The sequence below is a fragment of the Canis lupus genome, chromosome X (genome assembly GCF_011100685.1).
Source record: "Canis lupus familiaris isolate Mischka breed German Shepherd chromosome X, alternate assembly UU_Cfam_GSD_1.0, whole genome shotgun sequence".
NCBI lineage: Eukaryota > Metazoa > Chordata > Mammalia > Carnivora > Canidae > Canis > Canis lupus.
The window spans coordinates 59916951-59940262 of NC_049260.1; the positions used below are offsets into that span (position 1 = coordinate 59916951).

The 23312-nt window shown below is 35.7% G+C and overlaps 1 protein-coding gene across 6 annotated transcripts in view; it reads right to left on the reverse strand.

Annotated features, from left to right (window-relative positions):
• Positions 1–212: 212 nt before the first annotated feature.
• The window catches only part of ATRX (ATRX chromatin remodeler), a 332654-nt gene continuing 309554 nt past the window's right edge, over positions 213–23312 (reverse strand). For 4 of the 6 annotated variants that reach the window (XM_038587761.1, XM_038587760.1, XM_038587757.1 and 1 more), the window contains 5 exons: positions 13763–13912; positions 12787–12912; positions 11942–12037; positions 11313–11441; positions 213–3359 (listed from right to left, as the gene is read on the reverse strand). In XM_038587761.1, coding sequence (XP_038443689.1) covers positions 3081–3359; positions 11313–11441; positions 11942–12037; positions 12787–12912; positions 13763–13912 — 780 coding nt within the window. In that variant the 3' untranslated portion in view covers positions 213–3080. The remainder of the gene's footprint in view (positions 3360–11312; positions 11442–11941; positions 12038–12786; positions 12913–13762; positions 13913–23312) is intronic. The other 2 variants (XM_038587759.1, XM_038587758.1) reach the window with 1 other exon arrangement.

Genomic DNA, 23312 nt, shown 5'->3' on the forward strand with positions numbered 1-23312 from the left:
CTAAAGGAAGACTACAAAATATTCAGCGTCTTTGGAGGCCAGGTAATAAGGCTTCCATCAACTTGCTATGGCTTCAGGAGGGTAAGCAGCTTTTCTATCAAGTGTGGATTGGTAGTCCTGCTCGATTTAAATGAGTGATGCAGCTTTTGGAAAGCAGGAAATGGTGCTGGATTACAAAGAGACAACCAAAACTAACACAAACACACATAGGCTTCCTGGTATGTAAATTATTTTTGAGGTTAGAGATCTTCTTTTACAGAATTTAGTATATAACAGATTCAAAAACCAAACTTTTTGACCTCCCAATATTAAATAACTAAATGTGCAAAAGAATCACCATTAAATAGGACATCAAAAGCTATACATTTTCTATGAAACAATATGTGCACAGATTTTCAAAGCTGTGAAAATGCAATAAAGAGCACAACACATTTTGGTCACTTTATTAAATGACATTAAATAGTTTAAGTTTCAACTACTAAACAGCACTTTGAATGGTGAAAACACAGATAGTATTATTGTCATACTTGAATGCTTTTCTTTAAAAACACAATTCCAGTCCTCATATATATATTACAAAACAGCCTTAAAGGAAGAAGTGACATCTTTTCTACAGTACTTAAGATACTCAATACGGAACTGAAAAGCAGTCTAACAGAAACAAAGGCAAGTCTTCACAGCTGTATGATTTCAGCAGCCAAAGCTGATGATGGACTGAAACATTACTATACAACTGGGACAAAACATATACAATATCACAGTACTAAGCAAAAACGCTTTACACCCAAAGAAATAAAACAGGTTACAAAATATGGAGAATTTAGCAGGCAAAACTGTATTACAAGCAACATTTTAAATCGTCATTTAAGCCATTGCAACTATTTAAAACATCTAAAACAAATATAAAAATGAGCCTTTTAGTATCTTATTGATGTGATTTTGTCTTTAAATATTTGTTAAAGCTTGATGTTATACTCAAAGTACATATTATGTAGCTAAAATGTCAAGTGAGAAGAGTGTATGCAAAGTGGTCCAAGTTTTATTTCAAACTCTCTTAGTTCCAATTAATCCTTTCTATGTATTACTCCTTAAGTCATAGTTTCATCCATGGTGAAAAAGTTTTAGAAGGTTGCCTAAAATTTTTACATCCATGTCTTTGAACAAGTAATCAGACCATGTTGAAAATTCCCAGGTCTAGTATATCAGGTTTAAGGTATTCTGGACTTGTAGAAAAACCAACTGAAAACAGCTGGCCAGAGTGTATTGCCTTCAAATATTTATCTCATAAATCTTGTCTTTTTCATCGCTTCTAGAGTAAATACACCTCTCCTCTCCACCCCAATTAAGTAAATTTGATGTATAATCAAATATCCAATTTGGCATAATATCCAAATACATGGAATTTGTTAGTGATAAATCACCATGTTAAACGGGGGTGGGGGGAATGGGGAGGAGAGGATGTGTGTTAAGTGGATCCACCTAACCTCACAAATTCTGTATCATAAACCTAGTGCTTTTAGATGTTTGCCACAAGTTTTTTCAAGATAAAAATGGAAATCTATTCACCCAAATAACTCAAAGCTGTTCTAGCTAATGTTAAACTCATTCTAATCCAGTGATACCTAGAGCAATTCCTCCACCCAACTTTTTTTTAATGAAATTCCTTAGCTATTTTCACTACCTGTTACAACACCATCTCAAAAATGGTTTGCCATATTGAGTTGACTCCCATAGTCTAACAATCTTTTTCTTCAAGAAATTCAAGCAACCAAATTGTACATGAATAAACTTACAGGTCTTTTTTATAGGCCTGGATTAAGAAAAACAACAATGCAATGATTTTCTAGTAAAACTTCAAAAAAGGGTATTAGATGAATTAATTTGATCAGAAAATTGCCTCACAGATCTAAACTAAAAAAAAAAAAAGAACTTTGAAATGTAATTTATTTAAAATAACACAGGGGAGTTGGGGAAAAAGAACATGATGATGACAGAAAACAGGAAGAGCATAAAAGCCAGTGATCCTTATCTTTCAGAGGAATTATTTCAAATACTGACAGTACTGGGAATTATTAAAGCACATTCCTTACGTGAACTTAAAAAGTCAGCAATGGTTCTGCCATTTTGATACTGTTTATAAAACAGGGTGTGACCCTACAACCACACCATCATCCTTAACCTCCTAAAATGCTGTAACTTGATTTTGTTAGTCCACATCCCACTGCCAGCAACAGGATGAAGCACTAGCACTGGCACCAAGCAGTTAAGAGATGTGCTTTATATGAGTGCCAGAAGAGAGAAAATACATGTGTGGAAGATAAACCACAACCCTGAAATTTTACCAGTAATTATTTCAGCACATATAACTGAAAATAAAAAATGGCAGAAAGACTAAAGAAGAAAAAGGAATTCTCTTCTTAGGCTATACTTAAGGCTGTTTATACAATGCAAAGATAACTGCCAAGACTCCTCCAAGTTTTAGAGCAGTAGTATTTGAGAATATTGCACACAATTCTGTGTCAAAGATAACCTTTAGTTTCTAACTTTCAATCACGGAGATGATACAACAGGAGCCCAGTTGCAGACTTCAGTCAAAAGAACATTAAAACCATTTCAATCACTTTAATAAAGAAATGGGTTAAGTACAAAAGTATTTCATAATTTGAGGAATCAACTCTAAGAACTCAGCTGTGTGTTTTTATATGTAAAGAACGAATATATAAATCTGTATTATTTCCTAAATTCATTAATTTTATGACAATTTTATGGTTGCTAAAAGCAGGCATAAAAATTTAGAGAGGAAATCTGTGGAGTTGTTACTGTTATGGAAGGACTTGTTTTCACTGAAAACAATTTGAAATATCTTCTGTACTCAATGTGTGTAAGAAGATTCTAGGCAACATCACTGACAAATGTCAGGAAAAAATGGTATGCCCTATTAAAAAATTAAAACTAATATGGAAGATTGGCATTTAAGGGGACCACACTATTTATACAGTTGAGTTCTGTTAAGTCATTGATTCCTAAAAAAATAAAAGATCTTTCTATGATTTTAACAATCTTGAGCTTTTAGTGCAAAATCACATTGATTTCCCTTGGGAAGGTCCTGGATTTTTGCTTCTCATTGGGGGTGGTGCACGCTGCAAGGGTGGTGGCTGCATACCACCAGCTACTGACTGATACATTCCTCTCATATCAATTTGCTGGTAGTTAGAAGGATTCATGATTAAATTTGGAGGCTTTGGCATCATGAGGTGACCCAGTGTTGCTTGTTGATAAGTCATTTGTTGCTGTTGCTGCTGATTGTACTGCTGCTGGAGCCTTCGGTTCATAAGTATTCGCTGAACGCAGCTGATTAACTAGAGAGACAAACGGGAGCTGTTACAAGTTCTCAAAGATTCAGGTATCAAGTTTAAGTTAAAATCAGTTTAGTAAGGGTGTACCATACCAAAAGGAAAATATACTATTGTTATCACCATTATTAATTTGAGGCATTCATAGGAACATTACTGTAGAAAACATCAAGTAACATCATTTAGAGCTAAATTCTCTTAATGACTGGACTATTCTATTGCAAGCAGCATTTAGGTTAGTTGCCATAGTAACCTGTCCTGCACTATGATTAGTCTCAAGTATTAGTTACAGCACTTTTTGCCAAATCTCATTTCTTCATCATTCTTTTAAATATTGAACATAATGACAAACATATTTAGTGACAAATACCAAAGGGAAAAAGCCCTTGAACTGGGAATAATTCCTACCTGGAGTGTCTCAAATTTCAGAAGATAATTAAAATTAGTAATTCTATAGTGGTTTCGAAGTAAAAATTTATGCCACGGAAACTGATTCCCTGGAGTCAATAGTTGAAATTTCACAGTGAAAGGCAGAGATGGTGTGGAATCAGAAAAGACCCCGAATAGCCAGGGGAATTTTAAAAAAGAAAACCATAGCTGGGGGCATCACAATGCCACCTTTCAGGTTGTACCACAAAGCAGTGGTCATCAAGACAGTGTGGTACTGGCACAAAAACAGACACATAGATCAATGGAACAGAATAGAGAATCCAGAAGTGGACCCTCAACTTTATGGTCAACTAATGTTCGATAAAGGAGGAAAGACTATCCACTGGAAGAAACACAGCCTCTTCAATAAATGGTGCTGGGAAAATTGGACATCCACATGCAGAAGAATGAAACTAGACCACTCCCTTGCACCATACACAAAGATAAACTCAAAATGGATGAAAGCTCTAAATGTGAAACAAGAGTCCATCAAAATCCTAGAGGAGAATACAGGCAACACCCTTTTTGAACTCGGCCACAGTAACTTCTTGCAAGATACATCCATGAAGGCAAAAGAAACAAAACCAAAATTAACTACTGGGACTTCATCAATATAAGAAGCTTTTGTACAGCAAAGGATACAGTCAACAAAACTAAAAGACAACCTACAGAATGGGAGAAGATTTGTGCAAATGACGTATCAGATAAAGGCCTAGTTTCCAAGATCTACAAAGAACTTCTTAAACTCAACACCAAAGAAACAAACAATCCAATCATGAAATGGGCAAAAGACATGAAGAGAAATCTCACAGAGGAAGACATAGACATGGCCAACATGCACATGAGAAAATGCTCTGCATCACTTGCCCTCAGGGAAATACAAATCAAAACCACAATGAGATACCACCTCACACCAGTGAGAATGGGGAACATTAACAAGGCAGGAAACCACAAATGTTGGAGAGGATGCGGAGAAAAGGGAACCCTCTTGCACTGTTGGTGGGAATGTGAACTGGTGCAGCCACTCTGGAAAACTGTGTGGAGGTTCCTCAAAGAGTTAAAAATAGACCTGCCCTACGACCCAGCAATTGCACTGCTGGGAATTTACCCCAAAGATGCAATGAAACGCCGGGACACCTGCACCCCGATGTCTATAGCAGCAATGTCCACAATAGCCAAACGGTGGAAGGAGCCTCGGTGTCCATCGAAAGATGAATGGATAAAGAAGATGTGGTTTATATATACATGGAATATCACTCAGCCATTAGAAATGACAAATACCCATTTGCTTCAATGTGGATGGAACTGGAGGGTATTATGCTGAGTGAAATGAGTCAATCGGAGAAGGACAAACATTATACATTCTCATTCATTTGGGGAATATAAATAATAGTGAAAGGGAATAGAAGGGAAGGGAGAAGAAATGGGTAGGAAATATCAGAAAGGGAGACAGAACATAAAGACTCCTAACTCTGGGAAATGAACTAGGGGTGGTGGAAGGGGAGAAGGGCGCTTGACAGGATGAGCACTGGGTGTTATTCTGTATGTTAGTAAATTGAACACCAATAAAAAATAAATTTATTATTTAAAAAAGAAAAAAGAAAGGCAGAGATGGCTGGCAAACAACTATGCTGGGAAAAAGGATCAAAGGTCTTGGAATATGCTAGTTTTTTTAAAGAGTTACATAGTTTAGTAGGAACTTGTGAAATATATCATGTATAGTTCCACTTTCTTTTACTCTCAAGTTAAATATATTAAAAAGTATACTTATTTTGGGAAGTTGCTTAAAAATGATAAACATGGGTGGGCAGGGAAAGATGGTGGAGGACGAAGGTACTCAAATCACCTGTCCCCACGAACTTACCTAGATCACTTTCAAATCATCCTAAAAACCTAGAAATTCAACCTGAGATTTAAAGAGAGAACAACTAGAAACTTACAGAGAAGAGTTTGCGCTTCTAAAAAGTATAACTCGTTTTTAGCCACTCTGCACTGAGCAAAATGACTATAAAGAAGAACTCATCACAAAAGAAAAAAAATCAGGGCAGCCCCAGTGGTGCAGTGGTTTAGCGCCGCTGCAGCCCAGGGCGTGATCCTGGAGACCCTGGATCGAGTCCCATGAAGCCTGCTTCTCCCTCTGCCTGTGTCTCTGCCTCTCTCTCTCTCTCTCTCTCTCTGCATCTCTATGAATAAATAAATAAATCTTTAAAAAAAAGAAAAAATCAGGAACAGTACTCTCTGCCACAGAGTTACAGAATTTGGATTATAAATTGATGTCAGAAAGCCAATTCAGAAGCACAATTATAAAGCGACTGGTGGCTCTGAGAAAAAGCAAAAAGGATTCAAGAGATTTCATGACTGCAGAATTTGGATCTAATCAGGACGAAATTAAAAATCAATTAAATGAGAAGCAATACAAATTGGAGGTCCTAAAGACGAGGGTTAATGAGGTAGAAGAAAGAGGGAGTGACATAGAAGACAAGTTGATGGCCAGGAAGGAAGCTAAGGAAAAAAGAGAAAAACAATTAAAATACCATGAGGAAAGGTAAAGGGAAATAAATGACAGCCTCAGAAGGAAAAAAAATCTACGTTTCATTGGGGTTCCAGAGGGCACCAAAAGGTTCTGCCTTTATGGAAACAGGACCAGAAAGCATACTTGAACAAATCATAACCGAGAACTTCCCTAAATTGGGGAGGGAAAAAGGCATTCTGATCCAAGAAATAGAGAGATCCCCCCCATAAAATCAATAAGAACCATTCAACACCTCAACATTTAATAGTGAAACTTCCAAATTCCAAAGATAAAGAGAAGATCCTTAAAGCAGCAAGAGACAAGAGATCTCTAACTTTTATGGGGAGAGAGATTAGATTAACAGCAGACCTCTCCACAGAGACCTGGCAGGCCAGAAAGGGCAAGCAGGATATATTCAGGGTCCTAAATGAGAAGAACATGCAGCCAAGAATACTTTATCTAGCAAGGCTCTCATTCAGAATAGAAGGAGAGATAAAGAGCTTCCAAGAAAGGCAGAAACTGAAAGAATATGTGACCACCAAATCAGTTCTGCAAGAAATATTAAGGGGGACACTAAAAGAAAGAGGACGCTCAAAGAAATAAACCACAAAAACAGAGAATGAATAGGTATTCTGATGACACTAAATTCATATCTTTCAATAGTAACTCTGAACGTGAATGGGCTTAATGACCCCATCAAAAGACACAGGGTTTCAGACTGGATAAAAAAGACCTAGCTATTTGCTGTCTACAAGAGACTCATTTTAGACCTAAGGACACACGTACAGCCTGAAAATGAAAGGTTGGAAAACCATTTACCATTCAAATGGTCCTCAAAAGAAAGCAGGGGTAGCAATTCTCCTATCAGATAAAGTTTATCCCAAAGACTGCAGTAAGAGATAAAGAGGGATGCTATATCATAATTAAAGGATCTATCCAACAAGAGGACCTAACAGCTATGAATATTTATGACCCTCATGTGGGAGCTGCCAATCAAGACATCAACCAATTAATAACCAAAGTTAAGACATACTTAGATAATAATACACTAACACTGGGAGACTTCAACATGGCGCTTTCTGCAAATGACAGATCTTCTAAGCACAACATCTTCAAAGAAATAGGAACTTTAAATAATACACTCGACCAGATGTATTGCACAGATATTCACAGAACTTTACATACAAACACAACTGAATACACATTCTTCTCAAGTGCACATGGAACTTTCTCCAGAATAGACTACATACTGGGTCACAGATCAGGTCTTAACTGAAACCAAAAGATTGGGATTGTCCCCTGCATATTTTCAGACCATAATGCTTTGAAAGTTGAACTCAATCACAAGAAGAAATTTGGAAGAAATTCAAACACGTGGAGGTTAAAGAGCATCCTGCTAAAAGATGAAAGGGTCAACAAGGAAATTAGAGAAGAATTAAAAAGATTCATGAAACTAATGAAAATGAAGATACAAGCATTCAAAATCTTTGGGATACAGCAAAAGCAGTCCTGAGAGGGAAAAACATCGCAATACAAGCATCTCTCAAAAAACTGGAAAAAAACTCAAATACACAAGCTTAACCTTGCACCGAAAGGAACTGGAGAAAGAAGAGCAAATAAAACCTACACCAAGAAGAAGAGAAATAATAAAGATTCGAGCAGAACTCAATGAAATAGAGACCAGAAGAACTGTAAAACAGATCAACAAAACCAGGAGTTGATTCTTTGAAAGAATTAGTAAGATAGATAAACATTTAGCCAGCCTTATTAAAAACAAAAGAGAAAAGACTCTAATTAATAAAATCATGAATGAAAAAGGAGAGATCACCACCAATACCAAGGAAATACACACGATTTTAAAAATATATTATGAGCAGCTGAACACCAATAATTTAGGCAATCTAGAAGAAAAAGATGCATTTCTGGAAAACCACAAACTACCAAAACGAACAGGAAGAAACAGAAAACCTAAACAGGCCGATAACCAGGGAAGAATTTGAAGCAGTCATCCAAAACCTCCCAAGACACAAAAGTCCAGGGCCAGATGGCTTCCCAGGGGAAATCTGTCAAATGTTTAAAGAAGAAACAATACCTATTCTATTAAAGCTCTTCCAAAAGATAGAAAGGGATGGAATACTTCCAAACTCATTCTATGAGGCATCACCTTATTTCCAAAACCAGACAAAGACCCCACCAAAAAGGAGAATTATAGACCAATCTCCCTGAAAAACAGAGATGCAAAAATTCTCAACAAGATACTAGCCAATAGGATCCAACAGTACATTAAGAATATTCACCATGACCAACTGGGATTTATCCCCGGGACGCAAGGCTGGTTCAACACTCATAAAGCAATCAACATGATAGATCATATCAACTAGGGAAAAAGCAAGAACCATATGATCCTTTCAATAGATGCAGAGAAATCATCTGACGAAAGACAGCATCCATTCTTGATCAATACTCTTCAGAGTGTAGGGATAGAGGGAACATTCCTTAGCATCTTAAAAGCCATCTATGAAAAGCCACAGCAAATATCATTCTCAACGAGGAAACACTGGGAGCCTTTCCCCTAAGATCAGGAACACGACAGAGATGTCCACTCTCACTACTGCTATTCAATATAGTACTAGAAGTCCTAGCCTCAGCAATCACACAACAAAAAGAAATAAAAGGCATTCAAATTAGCAAAGAAGAAGTCAGCCTCCCCCTCTTTGTACATGACATGATACTGTACATAGAAAACCCAAAAGACTCCACCCCAAGATTCCTAGAACTCATACAGCAATTTGGCAATGTGGCAGGATATAAAATCAATGCCCAGAAGTCAGTGGCATTTCTATACACTAACAATGAGACTGAAGAAAGAGAAATGAAGGAGTCAATCACATTGACAATTGCATGTCATAAAGCATAAGATACCTAGGAATAAACCTAACCAAAGAGGTAAAGGATCTATACCCTAAAAACTACAGAGCACTTCTGAAAGAAATTGAGGAAGACACAAAGAGATGGAAAAATATTCCATGCTCATGGATTGGAAGAATTAATATTGTGAAAATGTCCATGCTACCCAGGGCAATTTACACATTTAATGCAATCCCTATATAAATACCATGGACTTTCTGCAGTGAGTTGGAAAAAATCATCTTAAGATTTGTGTGGAATCAGAAAAGACCCTGAATAGCCAGGGGAATACTGGAAAAGTAAACCAAAGCCAGGGGCATCACAATACTGGATTTGAAGTTGTACTACAAAGCTGTGATCATCAAGACATTGTGGTACCAGCAAAAAAACAGACACACAGATGAATGGAACAGAATAGAGAAGCCAGAAATGGGCCCTCAACTCGATGGTCAACGAATATTTGACAAAGCAGGAAAGACTATCCACTAGAAATAGGACAGTCTCTTCAATAAATGGTGTTGGGAATATTTGACAGCCACGTGCAGAAGAATGAAACTAGACCACTCTCTTTCACCATACACAAAGATAAACTCAAAATGGATGAAAGCTCTAAATGTGAGACAAGAGTCCATCAAAATCCTAGAGGAGAACACAGGCAACACCCTTTTGAACTTGACCACAGCAACTTCTTGCAAGATACATCCATGAAGGCAAGAGAAACAAAAGCAAAAATGAACTATTGGGACTTACTCAGGATAAAAAGCTTCTACACAGCAAAAGAAACAGTTAACAAAACTAAAAGACAACCTACAGAATGGGAGAAAATATTTGCAAATGACCTATCAGATAAAGGGCTAGTATCCAAGATCTATAAAGAACTTATGAAACTCAACACCAAAGAAACAAACAATCCAATCATGAAGTGGGCAAAAGACATGAACAGAAATCTCACATGAAAGACAATCTCACAATCTCTATGAAAGACATAGACAAGGCCAAGAAGCACATGAGAAAATGCTGTGCATCACTTGCCATCAGGGAAATACAAATCAAAACCAAAATGAGATACCACCTCACACCAGTGAGAATGGGGAAAATTAACAAGACAGGAAACAACAAATATTGGAGAGGATGTGGAGAAAGGGGAACCCTCTTGCACTGTTGGTGGGAATGTGAACTGGTACAGCCACTCTGGAAAACTGTGTGGAGTTTCTTCAAACAGTTAAAAATAGATCTGCCCTATGACCCAGCAATTGCACTGCTGGGGATTTAGCCCAAAGATACAGATGCAGTGAAACGCCGGGACACCTGCATCCCGATGTGTATAGCAGCAATGTCCACAATAGCCAAACTGTGGAAGGAGCCTCGGTATCCATCGAAAGATGAATGGATAAAGAAGATGTGGTCTATGTATTCAATGGAATATTGCTCAGCCATTAGAAAAGACAAATACCCACCGTTTGCTTCAACGTGGATGGAGCTGGAGGATATTATGCTGAGTGAAATAAATCAATTGGAGAAGGACAAACATTATAGGGTCTCATTCATTTGGGGGTATAAAAAATAGTGAATGGCATCAAAGGGGAGAGGAGAAAAAATTAGTGAGAAAAAAATCAGCGAGGGTGACAGAACATCAGAGACACCTAACTCTGGGAAACAAACAAGGTGTGGTGGAAAGGGAGGTGGGCGGGGGGTGGGGGTGTCTTGGTGACAGGCACTGAGGGGGGCACTTGATGGGTGAGCACTGGGTTTTATATGTTGGCAAATTGAACTCCAGTAAAAAAAAAATACAAAAAATGGTAAATATGGTTAAATCCTGGCAAAAATTCCTTTTTAGATATCCACAATACACAGAAATTCAAATTATGTGGAAAAGAGCCTATATAATTTCAAGGAGACCCATTTAGGAATTTGTTGCTCTTTTGTAACTTATAACCAAGATATTACCTTTACTCGAGAATTACTAAGTTTTGTGACAAAATTTCTTCTAGGAAAAGCCAATGGTCATACATCTATATGAGGGGAGGATGGTTATTGACATAGATGTCACACAAACACATTATTATAAATTACAAAAATTGGACATAACTTAGAGATAGTCAAACTCTTACCATCTGCTGTTTTGTCAGTACGTCATTATAGATTGCTTCTCTTCTTTTAACATCAAGCTCCTGGCTGGCTTGTCTACTTAATGCTAATGCCTGTACTTGGGCCTCTGAGAGATTCATGTTTTCCTTCCACTAAAAGAAAAATGTTCCATTTACTTCTTATTGCAGCAGAATTGACGATACTCAAAAATATTCAGGATTTTAAAAGGTATTTCCCCCTTTCCTTTTTTTCTAAAGAAAATAAAGATTTACAAACATGGTACTAAGTTATCCACTGTTGTACAAGGTTTGGCTATCTCTGGAATGAAACTACTTGGATTTAATTTGTGCAACTGATAAAATATGTTTATGTAAACAACACATACATTTCTCTGGTTGATTTCCCAATTCTTAGATATTACCCACTTCTCTTTTGTGCCAACATTTAGGTAAAAAGGCTAAAGTATAGCTTGACACTATTATCCAGTTTACTGGTATTTTACCATTCCAAATCAAGTTATAAGAATTATGCTGTTTTCTCTACAGAAAGAGTGAAGCAAACCACAATTAAAAATTAAAACAAAAGGGCTGGGGGTGGGGGATGACACAACAAAAATAGCAAGTTGGAGTAAGATAACTGCCAAATAACTTACTACAGCTGAAATTATATCTTCAAGAGGCTGAATCCTCACTGCTGTTACACTGTTTGTTGCTTCCACAACTTTTTCTCTTCCTTGGTTAATGAGGTCCTAGAAGAATGCAAGAATGTTATATAGGACATATAAAAGACACATGGTTGTAAAGTATAGGGATCCTTCCTGTCAATTTATAGCAGTTGGTTTTAAAACTCTTCAAATAATTAAAAAGCAGCAAAATGCAGCATCAATAAAGTGGGCAAAACTTACCAGTGAGGGTCCTGTTAAGAAGATAAAAGTTTGGGTCTGCACCAATAGTTTATCAATTTAAAGGACTCCATAAGTACATTTTTAAAAGGAAATCACAAATTCACTTAAGTTATTACATTATTGGTATAATAAAACGCAATCTTTCTTATTTAATTCATAATTAATTCTAGTTTTAAATAGCTTATTTCATAATACTGGACATTATCATATATTTAATGCTGTATCTACACTGCATCAGAATATAAATGTATTTATCCTATTTTCAAACATTAAGCAAGCTAATTTGTTTATTCAAAATATTTTATAACTGAAGAAGTGCTAGTTCCCTAGTCAGTCAGGTGCCCTATTGTTCCTTAATTAAAATAATTCAAACAACATTAAATCAAGGCCTAATTCTCTTGTGCTCTGAACAAACCACATTTTACTATACTATGCTGGTTCAAAAAGGTCAACAAATAAGAGAAAAATTTCTTGGTCTATTCAGAGGTAATCTTTTGGAGAATGTGATATTCCTGCACAGGGAACCCTCAACAACAGGGCACTTGAAATTGCCTTTAACTCAAGTTAAACTACTTTTGTACTTCACAACTTACCTCCAGCTGTTGATTACTCATTGCTGACAGGGCTCCCAAATTGAAAGGAATATAAGGAGTTTGAGAGTTGAAACTGACAGGGGGTAAATTGGTCCCAGTTGGTATGTTGAAACGCATGGTCAGTCCCTAAAAACAAAAAATTATGCACTTTCCACACTGTGATTTAAAACTTGAAATTCTGCATCACCTACTGGTTTAGAAAAGAATCCACATTCTCAGATCTAAGAAATTATTAACACTCTTCCACACACAAACAAAACACCCTTTTCACTCGAAACCAAGATCTTATTACACGGAAAGCTTTAACCCCTAAAGGTGTATTATTTTTTTCTGATAATTCCCACAGAATGGGGCAACTCAGAGAATTCTAATGAGACTCCTAACATCACATTAACGTTAAAGAAGTTTGGTACAATGAGTTAGGACTTTAAAAAGAATTCAGGTATTAGGATAAGGTTTCCCATGCTCAGGCACATTTTTGCTCAAGTGAGTTGGTGTTAAAACAGACATGGAACTATTTAAAATAATGTTGCTGTTGGAGACTAACATTAATGTCCAATAATGTAATATTTTTGCGTTCTGACATTCAGTCAAAATTTCGATTTCATGGTGTATAGGCTAAAGAAACATTTCCTCCTACCTCCAAACACTAAGCTCCTGTATATCTATTACTAGAGTGAGGGTGTTGACAGCAGTTAAGTGATGCTAAATATATAGCTTCCCAGTAATCTCTCAATTCAGCAAGTGCTAAGCAGAAATGGGGTTACTACTCTTTAAGTGGAAACTATTTTCTTCTTTCCTTTCCTCCCACTCTACTACCAAAGGTAGCCAAAGCCTATTAACAAACTCATATTTAGGATTCTGTTCCTAAAGACTCCCTATTATTATTACCTGTTCCAAATGTGATCCTTTTCTTACTGCTCTTCCAAATGACTAACACAAAAACCAAAACCAAAAAGCATTTTGAATGAACTACCTTCTTCTCTGCTTCATACTCAGCCCAAGCTGCTTTTCTTTCTTCTTCAGTCAATTCTTCTTCTTCTTTGTGGTCCAAAAGAGAATCATGTTCATGATATCCTACAATGTGTTCTTTATGTATTTGAAGAAGTTCTGCAAGTATGGTGTCCTGTTTAGAGGGGTTGAAATAACAAAGAATTATTTTTTTCTCTCTGGATCCTATCTCCACAGTTCGTTGGTCTACTGTCAGACTAGAAACTAGACACTGGCTGGCTGCTACACATATTTCTGATATATATCATATAAATTACTTAGAAAACAGTCACAATACATGCAACACCAGCCTCTTATGTAAGAACTTCTATATAACAATGTTTATATAAGCATGTTTTAGGGGTTCGCAATTTTTTAAATGTAGTTTTACTGTGTTTTTTTTCTACAACTTTTTTCTAATTTTTTCATATGTATTCTGTTTTGTATTTGTTCTGAGTTGATAATATATGTTAATATAAGTCTGCTTACACCAGAGATTACATTAAATGCTTCTGCTAAAAAATCATGGCAACTCCTCTTTATACATATGTAACAACTTTATTTTCACAATCACTATGGCCACCAACCACTATATTAATGAAAAGCAAATATAAATTAACCTAAATAGCTACAAGACAGTTTCAATAGAACATAGAGTCCTTATATTTCAATTGTAGAAAGGTCAAATATAAATTATATTGTAAAGACCCATGGGTCAAATTTAAACTGATATACACTGTTTATCATTTTCTTGTCACAGTGTTTTTTTTTTTTTTAAAGTCACAGTGTTTTAAGTCAGTCTTTTAAGGTTAAAAATTTTAAAGCTTAAAAATTGGAATCATTTATATACTTAGTAAGAACCACCAAACTCTTGCTCTGTGTAATTATGATTATGAGAGAGAGATGAAAAGAGATTGGGAGGCAGGGATTAAAGTGAACCACAGATATGTTACTCGCTAATAAAAAATTAAAATACAAGTTGTTTATTAAGAAATCACAGATGAAAACCTAGATATATAAAAGGCAATCACTTTACAAAAGCATTTTTCATAGCTTCTATCAGCAAGTTCTCTTAAAACACACTTTCTAAATTGAGTATGAATCTAGTGAAAGGAATGTAATTACAGAGCAAAGGAAAGGTTGCAGAGGTATATATTCCGTTAAATTTAAATTTAATCTACATCTAGTAATGTTTAATGCCTTAAGTTTCAGCATAGACAAATCTCACACTTGAAAATAATTGTCCTTACATCTTCATCTACTCCCAGAGTAGAGGGTGCAACACATGGTAGGAACTCAAATGTCTGTTACATAACTTAAGATGAAAATTTCAGATCATGAGGCCTTAAGATTTTTTTCCTGTACAATAGGAAATGCTGACACTAATTCCAAATAATCAGAATATTTGTTTCATGTAAACAACTCTTTATCTTGCTACCCCAATTAAGCACTTAAAATAATTATATCATCATTCCATGAGACAAAAGAAATTTATTTCACTAATGAATACAGCCGTAATTGAGATTTTATCATTTTGACATGATATGATATTTCTTTTGTTGAAAGTCAAGAACATTAGACCATACATGAGAGGGCTCAAGAAAGCTGAATGGTGGAATACATAGATGCTAACAGGTTTAGTTTTCTTGAAATGCTAAATATTTCTCTTCTACATCAGTGTAGAAATCTGTCATGAAAGCTGACTTCCCATGCCTATGCCATATAAAACAAGTTTATCATCACTAGACAGATCTCCGAAGTTCATAGTTACTGACCAGGTAGGCAGGGAGATAGGTCAATACGAATCAAATTCTATTAAAAGATGGTGCTTCTTCAGATGTATGTCTCCCATGATCACCCCCCAACTATGACTCAAGAGAGAGGTATACATTAAAACCAGATAACACTCATTTTTAGCAAGTGACCATGACAAATACAATTAGAAAAGTTGGCTATTTGGGGATCCCTGGGTGGCTCAGCAGTTTGGCGCCTGCCTTTGGCCCAGGGTGCGATCCTGGAGTCCCAGGATCGAGTCCCACGTCAGGCTCCCGACATGGAGCCTGCTTCTCCCTCCTCCTGTGTCTGCCTCTCTCTGTGTCTACCATAAAAATAAATAAATAAATAAATCTTAAAAAAAAAAGTTAGCTATTCTACAAAATACCAAATAAATAACAAGGTAGAAATGTTCTACGAATAGTTCCTAATTTTACTTCTGTCTAGCAATAAGTGATGTTCTTAGCAATAGTCAAAATAACTTAATTTCTCTAAGAAAACAAAATTTCCCTTTTCCTAAGGGAAAGACCAAGAAAATTGTGCTAGGAACTTAATTTACTTTCAGCTGTGCCACTAATTCTCTCTGTAATAATGAATAATAATTTAGTCTAGCTATGACTCTCAATTAAACAAAATGAAATCCTCTCCACTCACATGTATAACAGGATGTTATAAGAATAGCAGAATTAGATGAAACACCCAATTCTGTGGAAATAAATCTTATGTCAATTAAGTGTAGTATTTATTTCTCAATTATAAACACAACAGTTCATACATTAATTACTTTCTTATGGTTAGAAAGAAAGCCTTTCCAGAGATGCATGTATGCAATGTGCATGTGCAGGCATGTGCACACACACTCTCATTCTTTAAAAAATGTCTTAACTGTCAGGGAGTTTTATCAAGTCAGTCCTTATTATCCAAAAATTTCAATAAACCTGACATGAACTATTTTACCATTTATCTTTAGGAGATACTCATCTTAGGAAACTCCACTTCCAAAACATTTGAATGTATTCTCCCCACCAATTTCAGATTTTAAGATCTATCTTCTCCAGTCAAACATGATTGCCTTATTAAAGTCAGATTATGGTAAAAGCTCAGCTTCTGTCCATGCAATAACTTTCATTTTGATCCACAATCAACTAAAATGCCAACAAGTCAGAGGAAAAGTGCATGTGACTTTGTTTTGATTCATTAAAGAATTTTGGACCCTTTTCCTAAAAGACTAGCTCCCTCCTAACATCAAACCAAAAAACCATTCAGATCATTTCTACTAGCCACAGATGCTCCTTTCTTTTCAAAGAATTTTTTTAAAAATTTAAGGAAACAATGCTAATTTCCTATTATAAACCTAGAGATAACTAATGGTATTATCTGTCATATATTTCTCCACACATTTACACTTTACACTTACATTCAAACATGCTTTTACATAAAAATGGGATTGTACTATAGTTTTTTTTTTAAAAGACTTATTTATTTATTTATTCATGAGAAACACAGAGAGAGAGAGAGGCAGAGACACAGGCAGAGGGAGAAGCAGGCTCCATGCAAGGAGCCTGATGTGGGACTCGATCCCGGGTCTCCAGGATCACACCCTGGGCTGCAGGCGGCACTAAACCACTGCGCCACTGGGGCTGCCCTGTACTATAGTTTTGAAACTACTTTTCTGAATTAATATCTTTTCATTGACATTATTTTTTTTTAAGATTTTATTTATCCATTCATGAAAGACAGAGAGAGAAAGAGAGGCAGAGACACAGGCAGAGGGAGAAGCAGGCTCCATGCAGGGAGCCTGACGTGGGACTCGATCCCAGGACTCCAGGATCACGCCCTGGGTTGAAGGCAGGTGCTAAACCATTGAGCCACCCAGGGATTCCCTCATTGACATTATTTTACATCAAATACAAATCATCATTTTTAATGGCTGCAAGGTGCTTATAAATCATATAGATATACCTTATAATCTATTTAATTATTCTCCTACTTAAGGGTTTATTAATATTTAGGCCACTTCCAATTCTTCATTATTACTAAATCTACAACAAAATAGGTTAACGGACAAATTTTAGTGTATTTCAGTGTATTTTTAGTGTATTTACACATAGTTGATATTACTATGCTGATAATACTCAAGGACTTAAATAAGTATGTTTACCACAATCTTCATTTTAACAAAGAAAAGACACTACATGTGTTAAGCTAACTGACTTTTATAGGAACAAAATTCATTTACATAGTTCAGAAACAGGAGATCAAAAATCTTTCTTTCCTCTAGAGTGCTGTGTAAGACACAAATAACAGAAAGAAGATACAGAATTTCTAATATAAATTCTTTCTACATCTTTCCCTTTGTAAATTAACTGTAGCATTGTTAATACAAGAAAACAGATGATTAGATTAAGACAGCAAAAAAAAAATGTGTATCAGGATTCTCAGAATATTTCTTTGGGAAAAACAGTTTTGCAAAGTCTACAGCAAATCATACAATAAAGAAAAATTTCATCCCAATATACAACACAATCGGTGGAGAGGCTTTTTGTTTCTTCTCTTTGAAGCATGCATTTATTAGTTGCTATAGCAACACTATTATTGAAAACAATACTGGAACAGAATCTACAATCACTAGGCCAACAGTCGTGAAAATGAGGTTTAAATTATATCCAAATGTGTACCTTTTCTTTGTCTAAACTTTACTTTTCCTTCAATAAGTGAAAAAGCTTACAAGCTGAGAAAAAGCATGGTAGCTAACAGCTACGTTAGTTTAAGCTTTAAAAATGACTAGTTTAATTAATAAAACAAAATTAATGATAAATTAAATGTTTAAGTTAATTTATTTAGAAGTTTAAAGTATTTGGCAAGCTGACAGAAATTCCTATCTAATCAATCCTGAAATACAACCTTGAAAATAAAATTTTTAAAAACAATCAAGTCTTTGCCTGAGGGTGGGGGTGGGGGTTTGCCATGTTTCAAAATATTTTGCTTGCCATCACTTTGAATTTGGGTTCTGTAATATCTGGAAATAAAACGCCACTGGAATACTTAAGTGCCATAGGACTCATTCAAAAAGCTATGAAAAAACTCCTTTTATTACTTCAATAAGTCTAGATTTTTAGTAAAGAAACTTAATATTCCTTGTAAAAAAAAAAAAAAAAGCTTCTACTTTTGGGACGCCTGGGGGGCTCAGCAGTTTAGCACCTGCCTTCGGCCCAGGACGTGTTTCTGGAGTCCCAGGATTAAGTCCCCCATTGGGCTCCCTGCATGGAACCTGCTTCTCCCTCTGCCTGTGTCTCTGCCTCTCTCTTTCTCTGTGTCTCTCATGAATAAATAAATAAAATCTTACAAAAAAAGTTTCTACTTTCAAATTTGAAGCCTGTTTTTCCCCAAACTACACTGGAAAAAAAAGCAACATATTTGATAAGTAACCAGAGAGATACTGAATAAAGTTCACATAAACCTCATATCATATTTTTAGGTCAAGAGCACCTAACTTTTGCCAAAGAGCATTCAAAATATATCCAGATTCCCAAATTATAGGTATAAATAAGATAGTGACAACCATAGAACTTGTCAGTTTCAAGGAAGGCAAAAGCAGGCCTGCCACTCTGACTTTGGTGGAACTTAAGAGCCAAAGTCTCCTTTGGTAACAATGTTCTCAAAGAACTAGATAGTATATTTAGCATTTAACCTTTAAAAACTGGTTATCCATTATAATTTGTACATAAGCCACATGCCATTCACTATGAGGTAAACAGTGTCAATGAAGACTGTATATGACTGCAGTGATTTTCTAGAGGTTGTAGCTTTCCAAGTAGAGCTTGAATTAGAACTTGATTCTCATGCTATACAATGTGGAGTTCATATTACCTTTTTATTTCATAAATACTGTTAACATCCCCTAACTCAACTATAGGTATGTATAGCATATAAAAAAGGATATAGATAGAAGACATATGAAAACAAATATTTAGCAGTTCAAATTACATCTTAAAGAAAGAAAACATTAAAAGAAGAAAGGTAAAATAATAATATATAAATAAGGTCACCTAGTGATTCTTATATTGACCAAATCTCTCATGCAATTTATATTCTTTTATGGGTCCAAAATAATGAGTATGATGTAAAAATCTTGGTCATGAAAACATCAGTAACTGAAGAGACAGAAGGAGGCATTCACCTACTTAATCCCCCCCAAAAGTATCACAGCTTAATTTTCCACTACTCCTAGAATGTCACATGACATATTTGAATGAGCCAACCTAACCAAACAAGTAACATACTTTAGGATATTAATATACAGATCCTGTGGTACTTAAGTACCTTATGTTGAAATTCAGAATCAATGATCATTCCAACACGTTAGTTATATCCTTCTGAACTCCTCTAAATGAAAATGAAAAAAATGAAAGGACATATAGCCTTGCTTTCCAGGTATCTCTCTACAACAGACAATTTCATGACAAGATTGCCTGAAATATAAACACCAATATAATTTTGCTGGAATCAACTGATTTGATAAAAAGACCTGTGAGATCTGTGTCAGCCTTTTTAATTTCAGAGGAAAATTTAATGGTAAGACTTAAATTAATATGTTTATTGTAAACTAGGAGACTTTATGTATAGTGGTTAAGACCACAGGCTCTACCTCAATGTCCTTTGACAGATGAACGGATAAAGAAGATGTGGTGTATGTATATATATACACACACCAATATTACTCAGCCATTAGAAACAATGAATACCCACCATTTGCTTCGACGTGGATGGAACTGGAGGGTATTATGCTGAGTGAAATAAGTCAACTGGAGAAGGACAATCATCATCATATGGTTTCACTCATACAGGGAATATAAGAAATAGTGAAAGGGATTATAAGGGAAAGGAGGGGGAAATGAGTGGGAAAAATTAGAGAGGGTGAAAAAACATGAGAGACTCCTCTGGGAATCTATATTTTTAACAAGGTCCACCCTGGTTTTATGGATACAAGGTATGTAGTGGTCTGATTTGCCTTTATCGTTATTATCAGCTAAACCTCTGAATTAAGAATAACAATAAACAGTAGCTAACATTTATTGAGTGCTTTTTATGCCAGGCACTGTACAAAGGGCTTTACTAGTATTGAATTATTTAATTCTTATAGCCACCTTACAAAAACCCTGTACAATTTGTTTTTATTTAATATATAAATATAATATATTTATACAAAATTTGGGACCTCAGTTGGTTAAGCATCCAACTCCTGATTTCAACTCAGGTCATGATTTCAGGTTGTGAGTTCGAGCCCTGCATCAGGCTCTGCACTCAGCAAGGAGCCTGCTTAAGATTTTCTCTCTCCCTGTCCCTCTGCCCCTCCCCACACCCCACTCATGAAAGAAAGAAAGAAAGAAAGAAAGAAAGAAAGAAAGAAAGAAAGAAAGAAAGAAAGAAAGAAAGAAATAGGGGAGGCAAATGTGGCAAAATATTAACAATCACTAAATCTAGGTGATGGGCATATGAGTATTCATTATATTTTTCTCATTTGGAAATTTTCAAAATAGGAAAAAAAGTTTTAATTAACCATTTTTTTCCTTATTTTATTTGCAATAACAGAGACTGACAACACTAGACAATGAGAGAATTCTGGGACAGTACAAAGTCTGAAAGATGGGACATTTTCCTTTTTACCCCTAGTTAGCTGTATATTTTAGCCTATCAAAACAGTTTTCTATTTTTTTTCAAAACAGTTTTCTAAAGCTGGGATCTGAATTCAAGTCACATCTGTAGATTTTCTTTAAAGCTAAACTGAATACATAATTGCATGCTAACATTATTTTACGAAATTTACATGGAATAGCTAATTTTCATAGTAACTCTATTAAGTACATACTATTATTATCACCATATAATTGATGAGATTTTTAATATCATGAATCAGCATGGGCTGCTGGCTTTCTCCCACCACAATCAACCCACGGAAACTACAGAAAAGAAAAAGAAACATGAATTCCAGGAACTCACAGCAAACACACAGATATATACACACCCCATCCCTGCAGTGACAACACTGGTACCATATACCATTTGAAGCAGAGTTATTAACAAAATGTACTAATAATTCAAAATAAGCATGAAAGTATACTCAAGGATATAAGCAAAGGTATCATGAATATGAAATTCAAACAAAAATTATCTAAAAAGAGCCAAAAATGAAATATTCAGGATAAAAAATAATCACTGAAATAGATAATTCAATGGATAATATAAAAAGCAGAAAACACATAGCTAAAAATTAACTTAGTGAGTTGGGAGATCAGAATGAGGCAAAAGAAAAGCTATAAGATATGGAAGCTAAAAGCAGAAGGGCAGGGACACCTGGGTGGCTCAGCAGTTGAGCACTGCCTTCGGCCCAAGGCATGATCCTAGACTCCTTGGATCAAGTCCCTCATCAGGCTCTCTGCATGGAGCCTGCTTCTCCCTCTGCCTATGTCTCTGTCTCTCTGTGTGTCTCATGAAAAAATAAAATTTAAAAATAAATAAAAGCAGAAGGGCAGGCATTTACTATTAACAGTCTCAGAAGGAGATGAAAATAAAAACGAAGAGGATGAGATTTTTGAAGAGTAACAACATAAATCTCTCAGAATTACAGATCAAGAAACTGAAGCACAAAGAAGTCAAATAATGTGATGGTCAAGATTCAAACCCAGGTGGTCTTTTCCAAGGGCTCCTGTTCTTAATGACTATGCTGTACCTGACTCAGGCCTAGAGATGAGTTCAGCATCCAAGATACTTAAAAAGGACTAGAATCAGCTTTGCTACTCTATGATTTTGTAGTAACTAAAGGATGAAATCTACATTCCTCAGTATTACACACCTTGATAGCACTGAAAATGCTTTTTCATAAAGTCACAGTAGTGATCAGGATATATGAGGATATGTTTCACTCATATGTGGAATATAAGAAATAGTGAAAGGGACCATAAGGGAAAGGAGGGGAACTGAGTGGGAAAAATTAGAGAGGGAGACAAACCATGAGAGACTCCTAACCTTGGGAAACAAACAAAGGGTTGTGGAAGGGGAGGTGGGTGGGGGGATGGGGTAACTGGGTGACAGGCACTAAGGAGGGCACTTGATGGCAGGAGTACTGGGTATTATACTATATGTTGGCAAACTGAATTTAAATTTTAAAAAAAAAGTATAAGGATGTGAAGGAAAGGGGACACTTGTGCACTGTTGGTGGGATTGCAAATTGGTAAAACCACTATGGAAAATATCATGGAGGTTCCTCAAAAAAATTGCAGATAAAACTAGCTTATGGGCTAGTAATTCCACTTGTGGGTATTAATCAGAAGGAAAGAAAAACACTCAAAAATACCTGAACCTCCACATTCATTGCAGCATCATTTACAATAGCCAAGACATGGAAACAACCTAGGTTTCCCCTGATGGATGAATGGATAAAGAAAATGTGGTACATATACACAAAAGAATATTATTTGGTCATAAAAAAATAAGGAAATCCTGTCAATGCAATAACATGGAGGGACCTTGTGGGCATCACGCTAAGTGAAATAAGTCAGACTGAGAAAGTTTACAAATACCTATGTGGAATCTAAAAAGCTGAATTCATAGACACAGAGTAGAGTGGTGGTTACCAGGAACTGAGGGTGTGTGTGAAATGGGAAGATGTTTGTCAAAGGGTAAGATGAGTAAGTTCTGGTGATGTAATGTATAGCATGGCAACTGTAGTTAATAATACTGTAGTCTACATTTCAAAGTTGCTA